The sequence below is a fragment of the Pelodiscus sinensis genome, chromosome 10, assembly GCF_052426305.1.
Source record: "Pelodiscus sinensis isolate ZL-2025 chromosome 10, ASM5242630v1, whole genome shotgun sequence".
NCBI lineage: Eukaryota > Metazoa > Chordata > Testudines > Trionychidae > Pelodiscus > Pelodiscus sinensis.
This window is the reverse complement of record NC_143061.1, coordinates 16,400,917-16,425,285: the sequence shown is the minus strand read 5'-3', so window position 1 is coordinate 16,425,285 and position 24,369 is coordinate 16,400,917. Positions and strand designations below refer to the sequence as shown.

Below are 24,369 nucleotides of genomic sequence, written 5' to 3'. Positions count from 1 at the left end.
TCCAACATGCATGGAATGGAACTGGAACCATTCAGCTTTGTATCCTAGGAACTATAAGGAAAAACAGTAAAACCCGATTTTCCTTTAACACACTGTAGCGGATGTCTATGTCTTTGAAACATGAAGATTTCAGCTGCAACCCTGTTTACTTCATAAAGGTCTGAGTGGTCAGTGTGTGCACTAAGGTAAGAACTGAAGTTTAGGTTGCCAAGGATTAACTATGATTTGTATGAGCTTTCTTTTAAATTAATATTGACCTATCATTAATGTGTCATCTACTACTGTTGTAAAATGGTTCTCCTCTTTTCAGTACATTGAAAAATAATAAATTGAAAAGCAAAATTCTTTAGTTTCAGAGAAAAGGTCTACATATTTTACAGAAACAAGCACTGGTTTTCTCTCCTCTCAAGTCTGAAGCCTCCCGTCACTCAGGCCATTTTTATGCAGCTGCTGTCATCCCATAAACCTCTTTAATCCAAGCTACTCTAACCACACCACCAGTATATGCTGGGAATTATTCCAAACCTGCAAACACTATGTACAGTGGAGCAAACTTCTAAGAGCTAATAAGTTGAGCCACTCAGGGCGCATGATGTTTTCATTGTATCTTACAGTGTGAACAGGGTGCGAAGTTGTCTCAACATGTTACAGCATTATTGTGTCTTGCTTGGATAATCACTGGAAAATAGAGCTGGTAAATTTGAGAGGGCTTTGAGTTTGGTGGTTCCCAGTCAAAAAAGTTTGCTTCATGCAAAAATCAAATATGCTGTGATAACCAAACCCCAAACTTAGAGAGAGAATGCTTGATTTAACCCACAAGATAATTAACTTCCTCCTTCCTTTAACTCCTGTTTTCACATCTTTTCCCATGCGATCCCTCAAGACTGACTCCACCGCCCAGGGATGTGAACTCACCCCCACCCAGACCTGTTCTGCCATGCTTTTACCCTGTCTTACTGCCTACCCACTTCTTCCTTAAGGCCTATGAACCCCAATCCTCCCTTCCCACATGTGACAACATAACAGATGGTGGGAACAGACCAAAACTAACAGGTAGGGACTGCTAAGATAACATGAACAAAATGCCAGCAAAAAGGTGAGGATCATGGCTCAGTCGGTAGACTTTTGGTGGTGATGTTCCACCCTCACCCATCCTTCATCTAATCGTGATTAGAATTTCAAAGGGGCTCAGACAGCACTCACAACTGGAGTCAGATTTTCAAACAGAGTTCAATTCCCATTCATGCAGATAGAAGCGGCCAGATTTTCAACAGTTCCCAGCACTCAGGAGCTCCCATTAAATCTGTCCATTAGCTATTACTCTTTTTGGAGTAGGGAATTTGTCTCCCATTTGCTGCAAAAGAACTCTACCCTACTCTTGGTGCTCATAAACAATGATAATAAATGTTTCTGGGCTTGACCTATCTTGACTAGAGCAAGCATTTACATAAAGACCATCTCTCTCCTGGCCGTCTGGATAAGAGTGCAGGTGAAAGTTATAGGGGTTCTGTTCATTTCCTCTACCACCACTACAATGAAAACTGAAAGGTAAATGAGAAGTCTGCATCTTGCCCACAGTTACACTATTTCAACAGACAAAGCTTAGCTTTACGTCACTGGAGTGTCTTGCACTGGAGAGCTGGTAAGAAAGAGCAAGACAGGTTCCATAATGGGCCAAGCTGTCTCACTAGCTGAGTTAGAAACAACCAAGGGGATGCTTTGGGTATTTACACAAGGAAGCTAACTAATCGATCTGAGAACCCAGGCGTGTGCATGCATAAGGGAGGGAGAGATTAAGGGCCAGATTCTGACACTTCTACTCAAAGGGGACTGAGCTCAGATGCAGCCAGCTCCATCTGATCTCAGCCTGCAAAAGCCAGAATCTCCCCCACCAATGATTCAGCTATTAACCTTCAGCTACAGCTTCTACATACACAATCTTTTATGACACCGCTTAGTAAACTGCATTTCTATTGCCAGCCTGAGCTCCCTGCATTTGAGGCTTCTTGTATTGTTTCCTAGTAACTAAGCTTCCTATTGTGTGCATTTCCACCTAGACAAACAAACTGAAGTCAGAACAACAAGCACGCCACAGAAGAAGAAGCTGCCGGAATTATACTACGTGCATGAACAAATATGCCTAGTGCCGGAGTACGTCATCTTGCAAATACAGACTCTCCATCCCCCGCCTGCTTCTACCACACAGCAGCATAAAAACGACTTGTTATGTGTGGGTACAATGGAAGGGCTAGTGCACTCCAGAAACGTTCAATGAAGAAACCTTGTTTGCAGGCAAAATAGTTTTTTTAACGTAGCCAGCTTTATGCAGCTCACGGATGACAGCTCTCAAAATGCTCTAGTCTGCCATTAGAGATGAGCATGTGTAATTTGCGATGAATAATTTACAAAATGTCTCTAAGCAGATCAAAATTTTCTGGAATTTTATTCATTACTGGCATTTCTCAACCCATTTCTCTTTTTTTTTTGTTTAGCGGTTTTTATCTGTTGACTGATGGTTAATTGTCTTTAATAATTAACATTCTGTATTCAAGCTCTGTTGATGAGTTGTGACTGGTCACATAAGTCACCTGAGTATTCATTATGTTTTCTGACTGGAGCAGCATAACTCATCATCAGGAGACAGGTTCGAGCAACAAGCTAGGGCAAGGGTGAGGAACCTTTTTCAAGCTGGTGGCTGCTGACCCACAGAAAAAATCAGTCAAGGGCCACACATAAGCGAAAAGAAAACCACCCATAAGTCCTCACTGATGTGGCCCCTGACTGAGAAGGAGAAAGACACTCCCCACATTCCCCTCACACACCAGAGCCTAGGGGGGCTCAGGCTAGTAAGATTTTGTGTGCTCCAGTCCTGTGGGCGGGTCATGGGGGAAATTGGAGCACCAGCATGGGCTCCCAGAGCTGGGAGGAGGGGGAGTCCTGAGCATTGGGGGTTAGATCCAGGCAAGCCAGAGGCCACATCCAGCCCCCAGGCCTCAGATTCTTAGGACAGGCCTAGGTTAGAGAACTACACTGGTGTGATTGACGAGGTGCAAGCTGTAACAGTGAGGACCATCCACACTGGGCATCTTAGTTCTAGCGCACATAGAACACCATGCATGTGAGCGTGTGCATGCCCACTAACACACAACCTCACACAGCATTTGGTACTAGTCCTACAGGGTGTCTCAACCTCTGCAGCTACCCCAAGCCTCTCTCTCTCCCTCTCTCTCTCTCTCTCACACACACAATATCCTGTCACTTCCTCTGCACAGCCATTTCAACCCTGCATTCCTAGCACATCTAGTGCTGTTTAATAATCACATTTGACATATGCATTTGACACAACTAATGGAGTTTAAAATGTCATTTGCATAATTAATCTTACGTACACTGCAGTCAAACCTCTGCTCTTGTAAATCGATTTTCCTATGCTGAAATCCACCAGGTAATGCTGATTTACACCAACTGAGGATCCGGCCAGCTAAATTGCATTTCAAAATCTTGCAACTTTCATTTGGAAGACTACCAAAGCCCCCAATTAGAAAGAGCAACAAAGGAACCTCAGTGTCAGGAGTTCTTCATTTTAGGAGACCATGAAATGCCATTTGCACTCACCTGTACATTGGCACATACAGAGTCAGGTACTTGATACTTCATCTCATTGGCGGTTCTCTGAGATTTTGGCAACAGGAATGGGTAGGACAGGGATCTGTATTTGGGCTTCATGATCTTCAAAAGAAAATAAATGAAGAGGAAACTATTTAAAAACATATTTTCATGCTAAATACTTTGGCTATTTTATGCTCCTCTATTATACAGAAAATTGGGGGTGGTGGGCAGGAGAACACACAGCTTTTCATATACATAAACTCAATTCCTGTTCTTAATGGTCTTGAATATCCACAAATTCTGAATTTTTCTGTGAGACGTACTCTCAGTATCTTGGAATTAACACTCATACCAAAAAGTCTGTGCAGATTTCAGGCTTACAGTATGTTATATCTATTCTTTGCAGTGAATATTTGCATATCACTCAGGTTTTGGTCAGGGGAATATATAGAACAAAGATGTTCCTATGGTTAAAGGCCTATCATAATATGGAAGGACACATTTCTGTCTGAAAAAAAGTCATAGCGACCATTGCTCCAAGTAGGACCTAAGATCAGGGCTTAAAAATGTACTGGATATTCTGTAGCAGCCTAAGAACTAAGCCTGCTCCAGAATGAGCCCCATAACCTCCCTTCAATTTAAAGCATTAAAACAGTTCTTAACCATTAGCCAGTGGTGAAGATCAAAACAAATATCAAAGCATGTCTTCATTAAGGAGGGGGAAAAGAAGTCCTCTCCAGTGGTGATGATCCTATGTGCTTGCTAGTTGGGTCCTGGAGACTGGATCCCCAGTGGGCCAAGGCTCCTCCAGGACTCCAACATGACCCCCACTGGCAGGTTCCTCTAGTTTCTTGGCCCTGAGCTCTGGTGATTACTAGTTTGCGCTGGTGGCTATGGCTTTGGCCTGATGCCCCTGCTGTTCCTTGTTCCCTTTGGCTGTGGGCTCACCTACTGAACTGCTCCATTTGCTTGTCTGCTGCTTCTCATGAGGGCTCTTGTGCAGGACAATCTCCATCCCAACTAGCCAGTAGGAACTGCTAGAATAGCAGCATAATGGCACCTTCCTCTTGGCCAACAACATTCCAGACCTCAATCTCCTTTCACACTATTTCCCACCTACTAAATTCAAATGATACCTTATTTACACTGATGTCACAGGAAAATGAGAGCTCCTATCTTCATTATGTGTTGCCATTGTCATAGTTTTTCCAGTGCTATTTGCTGGGACATTGAGTCAGGCTTACATATAGGTTATTGACCTAAACTGGCAAACCTTGACTGCCTGGCATTGTCCTCATTCCCACGTATCACCCTAGGTGGGGCATCTGTGAGCGCCACACTCAGATGTGAGGGTTTGCAGGACCTATATTATTACAAACCTACCTTGGTGAAGTTCCAGCGCTGAATAAAGTGTCGTGCAACATCCCGCGCAGCTTTGCCATGCACAACGGATGAAATGTCATGCCATGGCATTCTGGGTGTGGTGTATCTATCAATGAAATCTGCATAAACAGGGGAAAATTGCTATACTTCATCTCAGATCAGGCTCAGACACTCATTAAGAATATTACTGTATTTTAACATCTCTTCCTACAAACAGAACCTTTCCAGAAATAAAAACAAAGGACTTGGATATTAAAATTGAGGATGGTTCAACTCATGGGGACTGGTAGATCACAATCTCACATATCCATCATTGTCAGAGGATATCTATTTCTATACCCTTACTTTGGGATTCTGTTGCCTCTTCCTAACAGCCAGAGCAGGTGGGTCTCATTAGCTTCAATTCAGGAGGGTAAAAAGGCCGAGAAGCCTTCTAAGGCAGTTGAGGAGCTAGGGAATGAGACACGGTGTCGTGCAGGGAAAAGAGTTGGTTCCAGATTGCAATGGCACTTACCAGCGAAGGGTTTGTCAAGTTGAACCCAGTCTTTAAAGACAAAATTACAATAGTCCTTTCCATGCCAGAATCTGGTCTCCCCGAGAAGTTCTCCAACACCTGTCTTCAAGCTGTGCGTTGATCCTTTATCTGGCACACATTTATAAAAGGACACAAAACATATGCTCTGAGGTTGCTATTAAGATGGCACTCAACAGCTGAGAATCACACTTGAATTGGAAACTATCAGCATAACATGCCAGTTTTAGTAAGCTAAAGCAATTTTTCAGTTACGTCTCTGAGCTGGTTTCAAAGTAGAGATTGTTTCCCTTTTGCAGTGAAGCATGTCTGGTGCATAATCAAGGGAGATTATATAGACGTGACTTGCTGTTGGTAATGGAATCTAGGTCTGCATTGGATTGAAAATGTACCCTTCAATTATCTGTCATCCCACAATAACCTGCAAGGAAGGATGCTTACATATCAATGTAGGCATTAACAAGTGTAACTCTGCTCTCCTACACTGCTGAGCTCAGGGGGACAGGGTACTTCATAGCTATGTGCAAAGGAGTTTACTACTCCTGTACATGTAGTTTGCACTCCAGTACAAATCAACTCTAATTGTAAACTTCCACTTTCTAAGATTCATGATTTTGACTCCAGAAAAAGGTCTCTCCTCTACAATTTTAGTGAGCACAAAGAAGAGTGTGTTAAAGAACGTATCTTTAAATAACAACTTCAGCTTCTGAAATTGTGTTACATGTTCAGCACATGGATGAACAATTTCAGTTTCATGATGAATACTAGGGCCTACTATCCTTGCAGTGACCTACATGCAAAAATTATTCTCATTCCCGCAACTTCTTGCTTGAAATTTACACCTCTTTTTGTGACTACCATGAGCATATAAACGAGGAGCAGTGTGAGCCTTTCCTAACGAGGAGTAGTGTGAGTAAATAGGAAAGATCACACTGGATCAGATTTATGTTTTAACTAGTTGCCATCCTCAAGCAAAAAAGCTTCAAAACCAGGCTGCAATGTGAAACTGCTGAGCTAGAATTCATATGCAAATTTGACACCATCAGAATGGGTCTGAACAGAGATTATGAATGGAACACTCATCCTTATCCACATCTACCCTGACTGAATTAGCTCCAATGTAACTCCATTTTTGTACCCCTTTTATTGTTTTTTTTCCTTTCCCTTCATGCATCTGATGAAGTGAGTTGCAACTCTTTAAATCTTATGTTACAAAAAATTGTTAGATTTGAAGGTGCCACCAGACTCCTTGTTTGTTCTAACTAGTGTGATCTCTTCCCTCTGACAGTGGCCTCTATCAGATAGCTCAGAAAATGGTGTTACAGCCCTGACTGGACTATTGTGTCATAATGTATCTACAGGGAAAGTTTCTTATAACCCCAGGCACTTAAGTGATGAACCTTTTGCCCTGAAGTGAGAGGCTTGATGTCCCCTATACGTTTTTATCCTATATATTTTTTCATACGATCTGGCCAAGGTATACACCATGAGGATACTCAGTTCTCAGACAGTGACTAAGTATTGAGATCAGTAGCCCACATGGAGTGAAAAAACCTACAGTTATCTAGTTTCCTATGCATTCTCTCATGACTTGTATTTTCTCATGACAAATGACCTGTTCTGTACTACCCCAGTTGCTGACAGAGTTCTGCACTATAGCCTCCTTTGAGGTTTTAGTGCTAGTTCAAGGAGTGAAAATCCCAAAGATGTTTAGATGCAGTAGTTCAGGTTCCTAGTGCCCCGTGCCATCCAAGCAATCAAGCAGTCATGAAAACTTTTTAATCACAATATTTTTAAAATATTCAACAATGCACACTCAAGGCAATCCGATAACCACAATGCACCACAAACAAGGAAGTCTTGCCAGAATCACTGGAACACCACAAAAAGCCAACCCATGCCCCAAATGCCATGCAGCAGGTATGCAACACTGACAAGATTGTTACAGACTTAGCAAAGCTACAGCCAACCAGCACAGTTCTGCATGAGTTAGTGAGAGTACAGGTGGGGCAAGGAAATTGCTGACTATACGTGCCAGAATAAAACATACGTAACAAACATGTGAATGCTATAGAAGTAAAATGTTTTATGGACAGAGCTTATGTGATCATACATTGACTAATGGGAATGAACATATAAATGGTCAATGTCATATTGACAGTCCATATACACATGAAACACACGTGTCCTTTTCAAACATAATGTCTATGTTTTATAACGAGCTGACCATCTACATCCATAAAAGGCTTAGTATCCCAAGTTATGAAAAGAGAATTTTCATTTTTGGAGAGAATCAATACCATTTAAGGTCATGTCAACTGTAAATTTTCCACAATGCAGGAATTAATTATAAAAATGCCAGTGAACAACTGTTATTAAACAAATCATCATTTCTTCGTTGCTCATTAGAAAGATACTTTAATCTGAATTCTGCTTTTGGATCTACCCTTACAGATTTAAAGTACTGAGTCACTATTAAAATACTTAATTTTAAATGTTGTAGCAATGTTGGCCCCAGGATTCGAGAGAGAAAAGGTCAGTGAGGTCATATCTTATTGGATTTGATGATAAAAGAAACAAATTTTTGAGAACTTGTTTCTTTCATCAACCAATAAAAGTTATTTCCTCATCCACCTCATCTCTCTATTATATATACTTTGTATATTTTCATTTACCGGTTCCAAATGACAAACAATATTTTTATTCTATTATCGCAGTGTTTCTCAAAGTGGTCCACGGATCCACTCTGAGAAACTCGTTAACTGGCCGCTCTGGTTTGTTTATTTACCAGCTCCACAGCCACATAGTCTTATGGCTCCCATTGGCTCCAGTTCACCATTTGCAGCCAAGGAGAGCCACAGGGAGTAGCATGGGCTGGGCCACTGCTTCCCACGGCTCCCCTTGGCTGCAAAAATGGTGAACTGGAGCCAATGGGAGCCATAAGACTCCATGGCTATGGAGCCAGTAAATAAACAAACCGGAGCAGCCAGTTAGCATGTTTCTCAGAGTGGATCCGCGGACCACTTTGAGAAACGCTGTATTTATTGTGAAGTCTCCTTAATGTTTCAGGGGTCACTTAAAATATTTTTTATCCGTGTTTTCTGATGTGAGCTTTAAAACACTCCTCAGCCTATGAAAACTCAAGATTCAGTTCCACATAGTCACTGTCTCAGGAAAGTATTGCTTCGTAGGCCAACAAAGTTGGGCTCTGTAACACCAAGGTGCAGAGTCCAGGATCAAGGAGTAAGGATTTCTAAATTCCATCTTAATAACCCTTTCCTAAATAAACTCACTCATACCACTGTGCACAATGTAGGTACCAATATTTCATTGTCATTCATAACAGTCTATGTTATTCCATTCAACATCAGTAAAAGCAACCAAAATATGTGCTCTTTTGAGGAAGAATCAACCCCTTTGCTCTATAATGGAAATCAAATCAACATAAATCAAATATGGATGGTCTACGAGCAGCACAGACTATTGCAGTGTTTCTTAAACTTTTTAAGACCGAGGAACACATAAAAAAAATGATTGTTTGATGGGGAACACCAAGGATTTTTTTTGTTGGGCAAAAAAATAAAAATAAAGGGAGGCTTGCCCCTTTAAGGGCGGCTATTCCCCCGGGAAAAGTTACTTTCTCCACGGCACACCTCCGACTGCCTCGTGGCATACCAGTGCACCGCGGAACACACTTTAAGAAACGCTGGTCTATTGTCATTCTAAGGATCAAAATACAGGTGATGCTGGTCTACTGATGATGTGCACTCTCCTCCCATCTCACCCACACAGAAAAAACTTTAACTGGGAGAACAACAGTGGTAAAATGTAGGTCTTGCAGGTTTACACTGTCATATTCATGATTGTTTCAAGGTTCTGTTCACTGGGTTGACTTAAAAAAAATCCATTCTGGATTTAAAGATGTTTCTAATTTCAGCAATATTAGAACCAGAATGAAACTTCCCAAGTGCATCTGCTGTAGTTGTTACATTTTTAACTTCTCATTTATTCTGTTGCTTCACTGAGGCTTTTAAAAATCAGCCTTTGAAGAAAGTGATTCTGCTCAGGCCTATTTAGAGGTAAATATTACATAAATTGAAAGCAATGCATATACTGAAATTATAGAATTGTCAATCCATGAGCCCCACCTAACTCTCACCATGACTGGATAGCAAACGTACCAACAGTAAAGCCTACAGGTAACTCCACCTGGGTGGCCCTTCACTTACCATCTGCATACTCAGTGAGCCCTTGTTTGGACTCAGTGGGATGATGAAATATTTTCAGATGGGGCTTTAAACTCTGGATTAAATTCTGCTGGCTTCTACTAGGATTACAATAACCTGCAGAGAGTTGAGATGCTCCATTTACAGTGAAAGCATGTTAGAGCTTTTACTTTTTATTATTATTACCAAATAATGTTTAAAACAACATGCAGGATTTCAGTCCAATCAACCGTAGAGAAGTTAAACATAACATTAATAATGGTACAATGACCGTGGGCAATTATAATGATCAGGAAATATTCATGTTGAAAATCACTACTAACATATGCTCAAATTCTGAACTTGCTCTATCTATAGGCAAAGCATTCTCCTGAATGTCATTACTGCCAGAGACATGAGTAATCTTTGTGAGGTCTGATTTGAGGCTATTACAACATGAAATCTTGTACACAACCCCACCCAAAACAGCTCTTCCACTTCTGAAGAAGTGGAGGGCTTGCTGGTATGAGCCCTGGTTTTTGGGTGCACCTGTACTATCAATCATGCATAGAAAGAAATGGTGCATACGCATATTCAAATTTTGACCTGATTCTCCTCTAACACCCGTGTAAACCAGGAATATTTCCACTGAGTTAAAATAAAGTAAAACTTGATAAAACCAGGGCAATTGAGGGCATAATCAGACCCATAATATCTTCAGAAATCCTGACTTCATTTGCTGTAATAATTATGATGCATAAATATCAGTATCTCTGCTGCATTGTGAAATGTTCCTTGCACAAAACAGTAAATACATTATAACATATAACATACCACATACACTACACAACATCATAGCACGGTTTCTTCATTTGTGGTTTGGGGCTGTCCCCTAACCGAACAGAATGCCATGTTTACTTTGTGACAGTTGTTTATTAACCAAATGTGGGTAGGCAAACTCAAGGCTTCACTAAACCAAGTACCCTTATAGGAGTCTGGGAAACCATTAACTCTCCACCAGTAAAAAGGCCCCCCTAATGAAAGGCTCTGTTGGAAAAGTGGAAAAGCATTACGTACCTGACTCGCTGTCTATGCTGCTCACGCTATCAGCATGGTGTAGACCGTGCTTCTGGAGATGCTTATAAATGCTGAACCTGGAAAACTTTTTGGGTTTTCCTACTCCCTTCATTCTGGAAGAATCTAGGATATCTTCACTATTCCTGTGTGGTGGCAGGTTTCCCAGGGGCTGAGGCTGAGGTTTTGGGGCTAACGCGTCAGCATGCTCAGCTGTAGGCTAAAGAGACAAAGAACACGGCTGAGGTTGATGCATGGAAGATTATCCATTTAAACTACAGGGATCATTCCTATCACAGGCTTCTGAATATTAACAGGCCCAAGTCCTGCCCTCTAACATGCAGACACAACTGCCATCGATTTCAATGAAAGTCGCAAATGCATTTTTACAGAGAAGAGCTTGGGTGAATGTCTATTGGGGGTCTGTTCCGCAGAAAACAAGCAAATAAAAACAGTATTCTGTCATATGCTGCCTGTAGAACTGTTCTGGCTTACTGCATATTCTACAGAGGCTTTTACACATTGAAGCTGCTCTTCATAAAAATAAATTAAATAAGTAAATAAAAAAATAAGTAAGTAAGTAAATGCCCCGTTTAATTCAATCACACGGCAGGGTCAGGTTTTCAAAATAGTTCAGCTCATTATGAACCTACAGAAGGGCTAAATATCCAGAGGTGCTCAGCCCCCTGTGGCTCCCACTGTGAAACCTATGGCTTGATTTTCCAAAGTGCTCAGAATCCAACTTGCACCCAATATGCTGAGCTCCTGCAAAAAACTGGCTGTTTAGTTTGGTGCCTACAGGGGAGCTAAACTTTTCTGAAATCCCTCCAAGGGTCATTTGATGCTCAGCTACTGAATTTGTTACACCTACAACTATAGCTCTCCATTCTTGCCACCACCTCTGCTGCAGCCACATAAGTCTTCACAGGCATGGGCTTTCACATGGCTAAAGGATTTGGTCCTAATAAGAGTCCAGTTTTATAAGCCACTATGAAGTCCACAGGCATTCTTCACACGCAAAAGCTACAGACCCATACCTTTAAAATGCAGACTTAAGAGGTTAAAGTGACTTGCTTATTTCCATTTTGCATGACTGCTGTCTAGTGTATTGCCACATGTACAGAATTTACTCTTACTGTGAGATTCAATATAGAGGTGGACTTTGTTCCTGTGATTCGTTTCACACTGCCAACGTCAGTTAGCCTGTGTTCGTCATCGTCCCACCTCCCGTAGGCCAAGTCAATGCCACCAACGAATGCTACAGACTGGTCAATGACAACGAGCTTCTCATGATGGGCCCACAAGTACACTGAGGATGACACGTGATCTGGGTGTCTCATCACCTGAATAAAGAAAAAAAATCACTGAACTCAGCTGTTATGTAGAAGACATCTTGGTTAAAATTGTGTCATACTACCTAACACTGAGGAATGTGGATATTATTTTGATAGATTTTTTTTAGGCCAGAAAGGGCCAGCAGATTTAACTTCCTGCTATGACACAGGCCATAGGTTTCATCTTCTTACTCCTGGACTGAGCCCAATAACTTGTATTTGCTCAGAGCACATGTACCAGAAAAGTATCCAGTCTTGATCTGACGACTTCAAGAGATGGAAAATCCACCTCTCTCCTTGGTTGTTTGTTCCAATCACTAAGGCTATGATTTTATCATGGAAATCAGGGAATCAGTGACTTCCAAAGGCCTCCATGACTTAAGCTCCAGTGTCCGGAAGCTTCCTCTGCCTCTCGTAGTTGCTGGGAGCTGTGAAATACCAGCGAGTCCCCCCAAACTCCAAGCCATGGATAGAGGGGGACCCTGGAGTTCCCAGCCACCCCACAGTTATCTGGTTCCCTCCCATTTTATCATGGATATTTTTAGTAAAAGTCAGGGACAGGACATGGGCTTCCATGAATTTTTCTTTATTGCCCATGATCTGTTCTTAACTTTTACTAAAAATATCAATCACAAAATGTTAGCCTTATTACTTAGCCTCACTGTTAAAAACGCGCACCTTATTTCCAGGTTGAATTTATCTGGCTTTAATTTCCAGACAATGGTTTGTGGTTTTATTTGTCTGCTGTACCATAGTTTGTTTGTTGCTCTCGGAGAGAACAGAAAATTAACTAGCTCATTTAAAGAACATAAACATTCATGGTGACTCTAACTAGCTCAGTGTATGTATGAGTAGAAAGGATGTTTCCTCAGGCTCACATCCAAGTGTAACTTTCCATTTGCTCTAACTTCACTAATTTACCATATAAATATGGCTTAGAAAAACATTCTCCCTTATAACAGTGATTGCAATTGTTTTTCCCATTTAATGTGATGAGTTTCCTCATCTCTCTCCCAGATTTGGAAAGCAGACATAGACACACAGGGCAATGAACATGCCTACATTTCATGAAGGTTAGAGGGTACGCGAATACCTTGATGTTTGGATGTAGACGCATCAATGTCCGCTTGCTGTATTCACTGTTGATTCCTAGAGCAAGCTCCACCTCTTTGTAGAGCATTACAAAAATTCTCACTCCTTGTTGCTGTCAGAAAAGAAAGGAAATGCATTATAAGCACATATTTAGATATTAGAAAAACAAAAGCAAGTAACTCCCAGATTTCTACATTCAGTGGGATGTCAGAATAAGGGGTAGAACACATATTGTTCTGAAGATCATACACTCAACAGGTCAATACCTGGACAGAGTCTCCCAGATCTCTAAGCACCTGATCCTGAAATGTGCTGGGCTACCTCCACTCTCATTAACTCTAATATGTTCCCTTGTGGGAAGTTCTGAAGGATTTTCTGCAATGCTGCAGTGCAGGATTTTTCTGACACAGGCTGATTTTGCCTATGCCTAACTCAGACCTTTGAACTGCAGTGCCAAGGAAGCTAGCTCATGCTGCCTGCAGTTGTAAGATCACAGTGAGAGAAGATATTTCAGGCTGTTTAGGCTATTTTATTTGCAGGAATTGTTTGAGTGGACCATGGCAAACCAGCTGAAGATGCAATCCAGCATTATAGAAAATCATGGCTGGCACCTTTTCTCTGCGGCTCCACTGCTCATTCTGAGACGTGTTCCTCTGTTTGTTCAAGAACTCCTCCTAAATGGTAAGAGCTAGGACCATCAAATTTGGTATGCAGCTTTTTCATCTCATAACTTAAAGCAACGCAAGGGTTCTGTTGTCCCAGGACAATGAGATATGCCTAGAATGGGATTGCTTCTGAGAAAACCATACAGAAAAGGGACAGAATCACGAAGAAGGTGAAAGAGGATGGCTGGGGGTGCATCCTTCCCCCTCTGTCTGGGACTGCCTCAGCTCCAACCCTCCCACTTCTAAGCACCCTTACGGAAGGGCAGGGGGCTGGAGCTCCTCCCCCCAATTTGTATGGTGACAATGCTGGCTGTTCCCCTTTGTCAGGGAGTGAGAGGAAAGGGCAGTTTGCACATTCTCATGCTAGCTGGGGAGCGCAGGAGCAAACGAACTTGGAATTGCCCCAGCTGAGAACCTGGACCTTCCCCAGCCACGGGACATGCTCCCCGCAGCAAGAGGGGTGGGGTAAGCAGCTCCACTGAACCACCATGTGCAGAGAGCTGGCTTAAAAGCTGGCTCCCCATGCATATGAGCTCCTGCCTGCCCCTTCTTCCCCATGCTGCTGCCTCTCATAGAGTGGCAGTAGCTCAGGGGAACAGGAGAGGAGGGCAGGTGGCTCCATGGGAGCAGTGCTTGGGGGAGTCAGCTTTTAAGCCAGCTTCCCCTTAAGCACTGGCTTCTGCCTGCCCCCTGTGCTGCTGCCTCTGTGGAAGGCAGGGGAGAGAGCAAGTGGCTCTGCAGGAACTGGCACATGTTGGTAGCTTGCTTAAAAGCCAGCTTCCCACAGGCACCAGCTCCCTCCTGCCCTTGCTGCCTCTGATTCAGAGGCAGCAAGGGTAGAGGTGTTGTACAGGGCCGGACGGAGGCATGGACGAGCTGGGCAGCTGCCCAGGGTGCCAACCCACAGGGGGCGCCTGATGGCAGCAGTAAGGGGTGCGTGGCATCCCTTACAGCTGCCATCAGGAGCCACGCGCCCGGCTCCCACCGTGCTGGCCCTGTGGCACCGGACAGCAGCGCCCTTGCCCCCACGGCTACAGGGCCCTGCACAGCCCGGCACATGTGCCAGCAGTGCTGGCCAGGCCAGGCTGGGCAGCACATGCGCCGTGTGCCCCGGGGGCAGGCCCCGGGCTGCGCGCCAGCAGCCATGACCGGCCTGTGCATGTGCTGTGCGCCCTGAGGGCAGGGCCACGCCCCCTGGAGGGGGCGGGCCCGCACCCCATGGGCGGGCCCGCACCCGGGGGCGGCACCGCACGCTCGGGCCCAGGGCAACAAAAGGGCTCGGTCCGGCCCTGGTGTTGTGTGTAGTCATTTTGATTAACTGATAAGCCCAAGTTTATCGGTTACTTGTTTAAACATATATACACTACTGTCCCTATTAGGCACCCATCTGCTTATTCTGCTTCCACTGAAATGTGAATCAGAGTTCAGGAATTTGAGTTGTCTTTATGACTATATTGTCTGCAAGTTCCACTTCAGAGGAACCTGACCCAGTTGGTACATGTTCATATCTTACACCATTTATACTTTAAAAAAACCCTCGGCTCCCTCTACTGATAATATGCACGTGGGTATAGCATCCTATGATGCCCTGCCCTGCTCTGTCCACAACGGGAAGGAATAGGCAGGGCTCCTGCTGCCCTGCTTACATCAACTGGCCTTGCTCCCCTTTTCGGCCAAGCAAAGGATGTGACGATCTAGCCCATGATTACGTCGGAATGTGGCAAAGGACCGATGGAGTAGGAAAGGAACAGAAAATGAGGGAGAGCTACTAAAGAAGAAGCTCCCGCTGTTTCTCCAGTCACATTAACACAAGTGACTTTTGAGAGAAAGAAACTGTATCAAATCCCTGCCCTTTTTTTGGCTGGGGCCTTGTCTACATAAGTCTCCACTTCACTAGCATTCCTTGCTGCCGCACTCATTGGTGCCGTCAGGGCTTCAGGCAGCTGCAGGCAATTGGACAAATCTCACTAAACCTGCAATTTAACAAATCTCACTAAACCTGCTCTGAGCAGGATCTGGGTGGAGCTGCACTGGTGCCAACAGTGTCGGGAAATACTGAGAACAAGCCTACTGCAGACAGGCGTTTCCTTACTCAAATAAGAAATATCCTGCCTGGCACACAGTAGCTCACTGTCGCGGGGTGTGACTTTCAGTGATTAAAACTGTCCAAGGTAAGACCATCTGCATGGACGCAGACTGGACTCGTATAGCACTGTTCAGCATTGCAAGTTGATAACCTGATGATGAGCCCCCTCTAGCTTAGGCAGAAGTTCTGTATGCCACTGAATTACTCCCCACTGACAGCGCTCTCTCCTTGGAAGGTGGATGGAACCATTAGCAATTTAATAAGGATCAGTTTAGGAAGCGGAAGCATATATCAGTGTACAGAAATGACATGACTGAAGCACATGGTCTCTGCATCACCACCCTCAGCAGACTGGTCACCCCATGGGCCCAGTGTAACCCTGGTATCTCTCCAGGAACTGCAGTGAAAAGCCTGCCGAGATGGGGAGGGGTGTAAAGGGAGAAACTCCATGGGGGCTTGGGGCTCCCACTGCCACCACTGTTACGGTGCCTGTGCCTGGAGGCCTTTAAATTGCCACCAGAGCAAAGCCCGGTGCACCCTGAGTGGCTCAAAGGGCTGTGCTGTGGGCAGTCCTGAGGGCTGAAAGGGGCTGGCCTGGCACACTTGCTGCCCCAGCCCTGTCCGTTCCTCCCAAGGCCCCACTTTCCAGGAGTGCAGAACCAGGCCCTGCCCCCACCTTGGTGGGACTATTGGCTCCCCTGACCTACACTGAAGAGGGAGAACCACCAGGGAAGATGGGGAGGGGAGAAGCAGAGCAGGAGCAGTTGTATCAGTGCCCCAGGAACACGGTACAGCTCCTCCCCTATGAAAGAAAAATTGTTGGGGTAGGTACGAAGTCACACTGGTGCGGTGCCCTTGCATCCCCACAATCCTCCATCTGAAAGCTGAGCCAGGTGAAGAAAGCAGGGCACCAAACACCTCCTCCCTCCAAAAATGGCAGCGGAACCGGGTGCAGCGCTGAATGTCGCTCAGCTCTTTGGCTACCAGCCCTGGCGCATGGCACAGAGCTTCCCTCTCCCTCCTGCTGATGCCAATCTGACAGCAGCCTCAGCATCTCTATTGTGTTGCTGGGGGGAGACAGGGCCTGCTGCTCTCTCTGGCCCTGGCCACCTGCAATGATGCATTAGTCTATCTGAGCAGAGCTTCTACCTGCACACAGAAAGAGGGAGGGGCAGGTCTCAGGAACAAAAAAAGAGTGAAGAGGCAGTTTGAGACCCCCTCCAGCCTGCATGAGCTGCATGAAGCTGCCCCTGGGCCTTCATGGAGCCTCGCCATGGGGTTCATTGCAATCAGGACCCAGGCCAGCCTGTAGGCCGGGGCAGGCAAAAGGGCCAAGTGGGTTGATCCGGCCCATGGAGGCCCTGCCTCTCCCCCATTCCCAGGCCAATCAGGGCCTAGGGTCTGGGGAGTGTGTGGCACCGCCCACCCAAGGGCAGGGAGCGAGAAACTTCGCACATTCTCCCCGCCCCCAGGCCAATCAGGGCTTGGGGGCAAGGGGAGTACACGAAATTTCCTCCCACCCTGCAGGGAGCACGCAGTGCTTAGAAGTGCCGCATGCTTCTTGCAGGAAGGTGGCAGGGTGGGAGGAAACTTTGTGTGCTTCCCCTGATCCCAGGCTCTGATTGGCCTGGGGGAGCATGCAAAGTCTCCTCCCACAATGTAAGGGGCGTGGTGCTTCTAAGCTCTGTGCACTCCTGGCAAGATGGGAGAAGGGCAGGAAGAGACTTTGCGTGCTCCCCCTGCCCCCAAACCCTGATTGGCCTGGAGCAGGGGGGAGTGCGAAGTCTCCTCCCACCACCAGGGGCACGGGCGCCTAGAGGAAACCACCAGCTCTTCAGAACAGCTGGTGGCTCTCTCTGGGGTGGGATGGTGGCAAAGACTTCACGCATTCCACTCCCAGACCAATCAGGGTTTGTGGGTGGGGAAGCATAGAAGTTTCCTGGCCCTGCCCCTTCCACCTGAGGCCCAAGGCCACTTCAAAAATGTCTGAAGTGGCCACCAGTCAAAAATTATTGTCCACCCCTGCTGTAAGCACTAAGCACTTACCGCTTTCCGCTTGAGAATGCAGTCTAGTCTCCAGCGATTTCCTTCTACCACAGGTCGCTTCATAAAGATTTCTGGGCTCAACCTAAGAAAACAAAAAGGTGAACCTAAACATGCTGTACTGTGAAAACAACGCCTAAGGTCAACTGGTCGACTTTAGTAATGATGGAGAAACTAAGTATGTCTACACAGCAAAGTTATTTCGAAATAATTTTCCTAGCGTCTACACAGCCAAACTGCTATTTTGAAATTAAATCGAAATAGCGGAGTGCTTATTTTGAATTTGGTAAACCTCATTCCACAAGGAATAACGCCAAATTCGAAATAGCTATTTCGAAACAAGTGCTGTGTAGACACTTATATCAAAATAGGGGGCCTCCAGCCTTCCCAGGGTGCCCTGGTGGTCACTTCAGCCTCAGCCAAGAACATTCCTCCCCTTCCCCCACTCCCCAGAGCCTTTAAAAGGGTGGACTCTGGCCACAGTGCCTGTGCCAGCTCCAAGCCTGCCAGCCCAGATCCAGCAGTCACTGTCCCTAACCCAATGGCCCCAAAACATGAGCCAGCAAGCCACTGGCAGCCAGCCCTCCACCGCTCCCCAGGAGCAGTCTGCCAGCTCCCAGGAGTCTGCCAGGGAGATGGCGGGCGCCTTCCTGGTTCAGGTTGGGGATCATGGACCTTATTCAGGTTTTGTGGGGAGGATGCCCAAATGTCCATGATCTCCGCTCTAGATGGAGGAACACGGCCATCTATTGCAGGACAGCTGCCAGCCCAGCCACCAAAGGCCATATGCAAACTCAGAAGCAGGTTCACATGAAAATCAAGTTGGTCCGGTGTATCTAGACTTCTGAGTTTTTTCAAAAAAAGTGGCCCTTTTTTTAAAAACTTCACCTGCATCTAGACTGCCGTCGCATTCTTTTGAAATTAAATCAAAAGAACACAGTGGTTTTTCCAAAATTGGTATACCTACTTTTACCAGGAAGAACGCCTTTTTTCGAAAGAGCTCTTTTGAAAAAAGGTGTTCTTTAACGCAAACAGGGCTTTTTTGAAAGAGCATCCAGACTGCCTGGGTGTTCTCTTTCGAAAAAGCGGATCGCTTTCTCGAAACCCCTTTGGCTGTCTAGACGATCTCTTTCGAAAGAGGCTTGTAGTCTAGACATACCCCTTATGAGATAGAGAAATAATTATAAGCCCACTTTACAGATGAAGAAACTGAGACACAGAAATGTTAAACGACTAATGCAAGGTCAGACAGGAAAGCTATCCAGGCCAGGGATGGGCAACCAGGAATGATGGGCAGGCCACAGGAGCGGCCCTCCTTCACCTCAGTGGGCTGCAGCAGTCACAACCTACTGGGGTTCCACCTTTGCCCCTCCCTGTCTACTTCCCTCCCCCACACACCAGCCACACAATGGGGCACCAGAGCCCCATAAATACCTGCTCGTCCCCCACCCTCCCAACACTTATGGAGCGTGATCACCTGATTCAGGCTCCATCCTCGCTCCTCTCTCTTCCTCCCAGATGCTGCAAACAGCTTCATGGCATTCCAGCTCTGGGAGGGTGTGGCATGCGCAGGGACATGCACGAGGAATAACGGGGCTGCCAACAAAGGGCTTTGATGTCGGCAGGGGAGCGTCCAGACTAGCACGCTGAGCGGACAAACAGCTGATCAGCTGTTTGTCGGTTCAGCGCGGCAGCCATGTAAATTTAAATGAAGCCGCAATCATTTAAATCGCGGCTTCATTTGACTTTGCCTATGTGTCTAATCTACATGCCTCTGACGACAAAGGCATGTAGTCTAGACACAGCCAGACTGTACACAGGGACCTAGAAAGCCACCGCAACATCCCACGGCAGGAGAAAGTGATCCAGTCAAGGCACTCTCAGTCCTAGTCATTCTCCGCCCTGGAAGTTGGGTTGCAGGAAAAACCATCTCTGCCTCCAACAGTAAACACTGCACAGCCATGAACACCGCCTGCTAACTGAACAGCTTAGGGCTACATTATGCTTGAGTCTTCTGCAGGCGTGTGTGTGGAGGAGGGAGAGCTGAGTGGATCTGCAGTCCCTAATTATTCCCCTCAGGAGTCCACCCAAAGGGGGCGGGGGAGTGACTTCGCTTTGTCACTCCATGTGGCAGTCAACAGAGCTGGCTTGCCCTGCCAAGTGGTGACCGGAGAATGCCCTATACTGCTTAAGCAGCGTATGAATTTGTACAGTCTCCCACATGTTGGGAGATCTACTTCCCTGAGACATTCCCAGGGAGCTTCTACTGTAGCTGGGCAGCCCTGTACTGTTCTCAGGGCAGGTGATGCCTCCCTGTGCCATGTAGCCCTTCAAGATTATTTCTCGGAAGGAGACACCCAAACTGATGATTTTGAGCATGCACTTTTGCTGCCAACTCTCCAGAAAAGGCCTTTGAATGAAAATCCTCACTGTGAGAGGTTTGGATGTGCTGCCAAACCATCTGGCAGCACTGCAAGTTTCCATACTGTAAGGCCTTTGAACAGTGCAGGATTGTAATGAACGTTCTCACAGAGACGGCTGGACAAAATCCAAAGGCAGGGATACGAACCACCAATCGGTGATGAAAATTTCTTCTTTCGCTGCCTCCATGGCATTTGCTACATCTTCAAAATACCCCTTTGCATTTACATACCTGAAAAAACAAACACAATGCTTGGATTTTTAATCACATGGAGACTTCATAGCTAGGGGAAAACATCTCAGTACTCTAAGATAAGTAGCAAATGAAAAGATCATTTAAATTCCTCTCTCAAAAGCGAACACATTTTATTTCTTGTACCAGGGCAACATGCCAGGAGAATTCTACACCATTGTTAGTACCTTAATTATACCAGTACAATCAAATATTATTGTGACAACAGGCGTGACCAAGTGGCCCTCTTATAGGTAGTCTTTCACCTTCTTTCTTTCTTAGTGCTTGAGCAAGTTTTGACTCTTGGAAAAATAGATCGTGGTGGTGTTAGCTTTGGACTATGCAAAGTTTTGATGTAGACGCAGCTTTGGGGGACAGATGGAGCTGTGTGAGTAGCAGGAGGGGTAGCTCTCTGCCTTGGGCTATGATTGAGTTCTCTGGCAATCAGGGAGTAGAATTGGATGGAGCGCTCTTCAAGGAGGGATGGTTGTGCATGCTATTTTACCACCTCATTTCAGAACTGGTGCATGTGAGTCAATAAACCAAGTGACACTTACAATATACGCAGACTCTGCATCACTGATCTGCCAGCCGGGAAGCCAACCTGCGAGGCCCCACACATGTGATACCACTCAGAAGTGGACTAATACCACTCTCACGGTGGGGCCCAGCTTTCAGGAGGGGCAACACTAAAATACAGCATTAGGGTTGGACTCTGCAAACACTGCCTCTAGGGTGTTGGGCTCACTTCTCTCATTCTGGGCCAGGTCTACACTGGGAGAGAAATTCGATTTAAGATATGAAACTCCAGCTACAAGAATTGTGTAACTGGAGTCAACGTACCTTAAATCAAATTTCTCAGGCGGCCTCACTGCAGAAGATCAATGGGAGAAACTCTCCTGTCGACTTCCCTTACTCCTCATAACCCGTGAAACACCACGGTTGATGGGGGCATCATCGGTGTTTGATTTAGTGGGTCCTTACTAGACCTGCTAAATTGAACCTCGGAAGATCAACCTCCGGAACATCGGTATCCAGGGCTGTGTCCAGACTCAGGGGTTTTTTCGGGAAAAGTAGCCTTTTCCCGAAAAAACTTCCCCTGCGTCCAGACTCAAGCTGCGTTCTTTCAAAATTAATTCGAAAGAACGCGGCTTTTCTTTCGATGGCGGTAAACCTCAATTTACGAGGAAGAACGCCTTCTTTCGAAAGTTCCTCTTTCGAAAGAAGGCGTTCTTCAATGTAAATAGGGCTTCTTCAAAAGAGAGCATCCAGACTCACTGGATGCTTTCTTTCGAAAAAGCAAGCCGCTTTTTCGAAATTTCTCCGTGCAGTCTAGACGCTCTCTTTCGAAAGAGGCTCTTTTGAAAGAAGCCTGCAGTCTAGACATAGCCCAGGTGAGTATAGACCAGGTCTTATTAGAATGGGGAAGATGTGACCATGACAAAATCAAAACAGCTGCATTATGGAAAGGCTGTTGAGAAGGGAGATGAAAGAGGTGCAGGATGAAATTTTCAGGAGAACCTAAGTCATTTAGGTGATTTTGAAAATATTACCCAAAGCCAATTGTCAAACTAAAAAGTCAAAGTAGTAGCTCCTAAAGTAATTAGCGTATTCTGTTCTTCATTCATAAGCATACTATTTATTAGCTTTACTATGAATTACATGTGCATCAAGATCTCACTTTTATTCTGAAATTAATAAACCACCAATGTGCCAAATCTTAATAAAAAGCTAAATGCTCTGACCATTATTAAACAAAATCATAACAATTAAATGAAACGGTTATGCTGCTAATCCAACATTTTTCTACAGCTGAATTCAATAATTCCATAGTGATTAATAACAACTAAAGCCAGCAAATTCAAACACCATGTTCTTTAAATGTGGTTCTCACATTACAATCGGTAATTTCCACTTCTAGTACTCTCACCTCCTCATCACAGCAAGTTTGCAGATGACATTAAGCTAGGGGGAGAGGTAGATATGTTGGGGGGGAGGGATAGCGTGACCTAGACAAATTGGAGGATTGGGCCATAAGAAATCTGATGAGGTTCAATAAGGACAAGTGCAGAGTCCTGCACTTGGGACGGAAGAATCCCAAGCACTGTTACAGGCTGGGGACCAACAGGCTAAGTAGCAGTTCTGCAGAAAAGGGGATTACAGTGGATGAAAAGCTGGATATGAGTCAACAGTGTGCCCTTGTAGCCAAGAAGGCTAATGGCACATTAGGGTGCATTAAGAGGAGCATTTCCAGCAGATCTAGAGAAGTGATTATTCCTTATTTGGCATTGGTGAGGCCACATCTGGAGTATTGTGTCCAGTGTTGGGCCGACCACTATAAAAACGATGTGGATGTATTGGAGAGGGTCCAGCAGAGGGCAACCAAAATGATTAGGGGGCTGGAACACATGACCTACGAGGAGAGGCTGAGGGACTTGGTCTTATTTAGTCTGCAGAAGGGAAGAGTGAGGGGGGATTTGATAGCAGCCTTCAACTTCCTGAAGGGAGGTTCCAACGAGGATGGAGAAAGGCTGTTCTCAGTAGTGACAGATGGCAGAACGAGGAGCAATGATCTCAAGTTGCAGTGAGGGAGGTCTAGATTGGATATTAGGAAAAACTATTTCACTGGGAGGTTGGTGAAGTACTGGAATGGGTTACCTAGGGAGGTGGTGGAATCTCCATCCCTAGAGGTTTTTAAGTCTCGGCTTGACAAAGCCCTGGCTAGGATGATTTAGTTGGGGTTGATCCTGCTTTGGGAAGGAGGCTGGACTCAATGACCTCCTGAGGTCTTTTCCACTCCTAGGATTCTATGAGCCACATTCATTCTAATTAGCATTGATGTCACACTCCCATCTCTGTATCCCTTCCTTTTTTTTCCTTTTGTCTTCAACTTCTAAGAAAGTAAGTTGTAGCTCACGAGAACTTATGCCCTATTTACAAATTTGTTCAACTTTAAAGTGCCACTGGACTCCTTGTGGTTTTTGTTGAAATAGACTAACATGGCTACCCCTCTGAAACATGTTTTTTAAATACAACTGATAAATCAGTAGGGCCATGACCTTGCTTACACTGAAGAGAATGCCTGTGTTGTCAGTGAGACAGCGCCACCACCGGGAAGCCAGGGCGGCTCTGCCGAGCCTGTTCAGCAGCAGCCACCTGCGCAGGTACAGTCATTTCCCGGGTGGGCCGCCCGGGGACGGGGGAGCCGACGGCACAGTGTGCAGGCGCCGGCGACCCTGGCAAGGGGCGCCGGCTTCAAAAGGTGGCTCCTGGCCGGGAGCAGAGGAGAAGAGGAGGAAGACGCGGGCGAGTGGAACCGAGCCAGCAGCGACCCGGGCCAGACCCGACGGGGCATCAGAGACCCTGACGGAGGACTGGCTCAGCGGGAAGAGGTGAGCCCCCCTTGACGAGCGGAGCAGGATAGACAAGGACCAGCCGGGATGGAGGAAGCAGCCCAGGACGGGGTCAGGGAAACCCCAGGGACCGGTGAGTTGCGGCCGTAGCCCTCCCGGGTCGGGCAGCGCATCTACGACGCCTACCCTTAGGGTCCTGGGCTGGGACCTGGAGAGGGGGAGGGCCCAGGTCCCCCTCCGCCTCGGAAGGCCCCCATGGGGCCGGTTGGGCTATCCTGACAGAACGCTAAGGGTGCCCCACCCCACTGGGGGGAGCCCCAGCACGTGACTAGACGGGTTG

The 24,369-nt window shown here is 45.8% G+C and overlaps 1 protein-coding gene across 5 annotated transcripts in view; it reads right to left on the bottom strand.

Moving 5' to 3' along the window:
* The window catches only part of PLD1 (phospholipase D1), a 139,673-nt gene that overhangs the window by 35,134 nt on the left and 80,170 nt on the right, over positions 1-24,369 (bottom strand). For 4 of the 5 annotated variants that reach the window (XM_075937952.2, XM_075937953.2, XM_014572375.4 and 1 more), the window contains 9 exons: positions 20,593-20,676; positions 18,027-18,108; positions 13,231-13,341; positions 11,940-12,146; positions 10,807-11,023; positions 9,754-9,867; positions 5,507-5,635; positions 4,993-5,111; positions 3,616-3,729 (listed from right to left, as the gene is read on the bottom strand). In XM_075937952.2, the coding sequence (XP_075794067.1) occupies positions 3,616-3,729; positions 4,993-5,111; positions 5,507-5,635; positions 9,754-9,867; positions 10,807-11,023; positions 11,940-12,146; positions 13,231-13,341; positions 18,027-18,108; positions 20,593-20,676 (1,177 nt within the window). The remainder of the gene's footprint in view (positions 1-3,615; positions 3,730-4,992; positions 5,112-5,506; positions 5,636-9,753; positions 9,868-10,806; positions 11,024-11,939; positions 12,147-13,230; positions 13,342-18,026; positions 18,109-20,592; positions 20,677-24,369) is intronic. The other variant, XM_075937955.2, reaches the window with a different exon arrangement.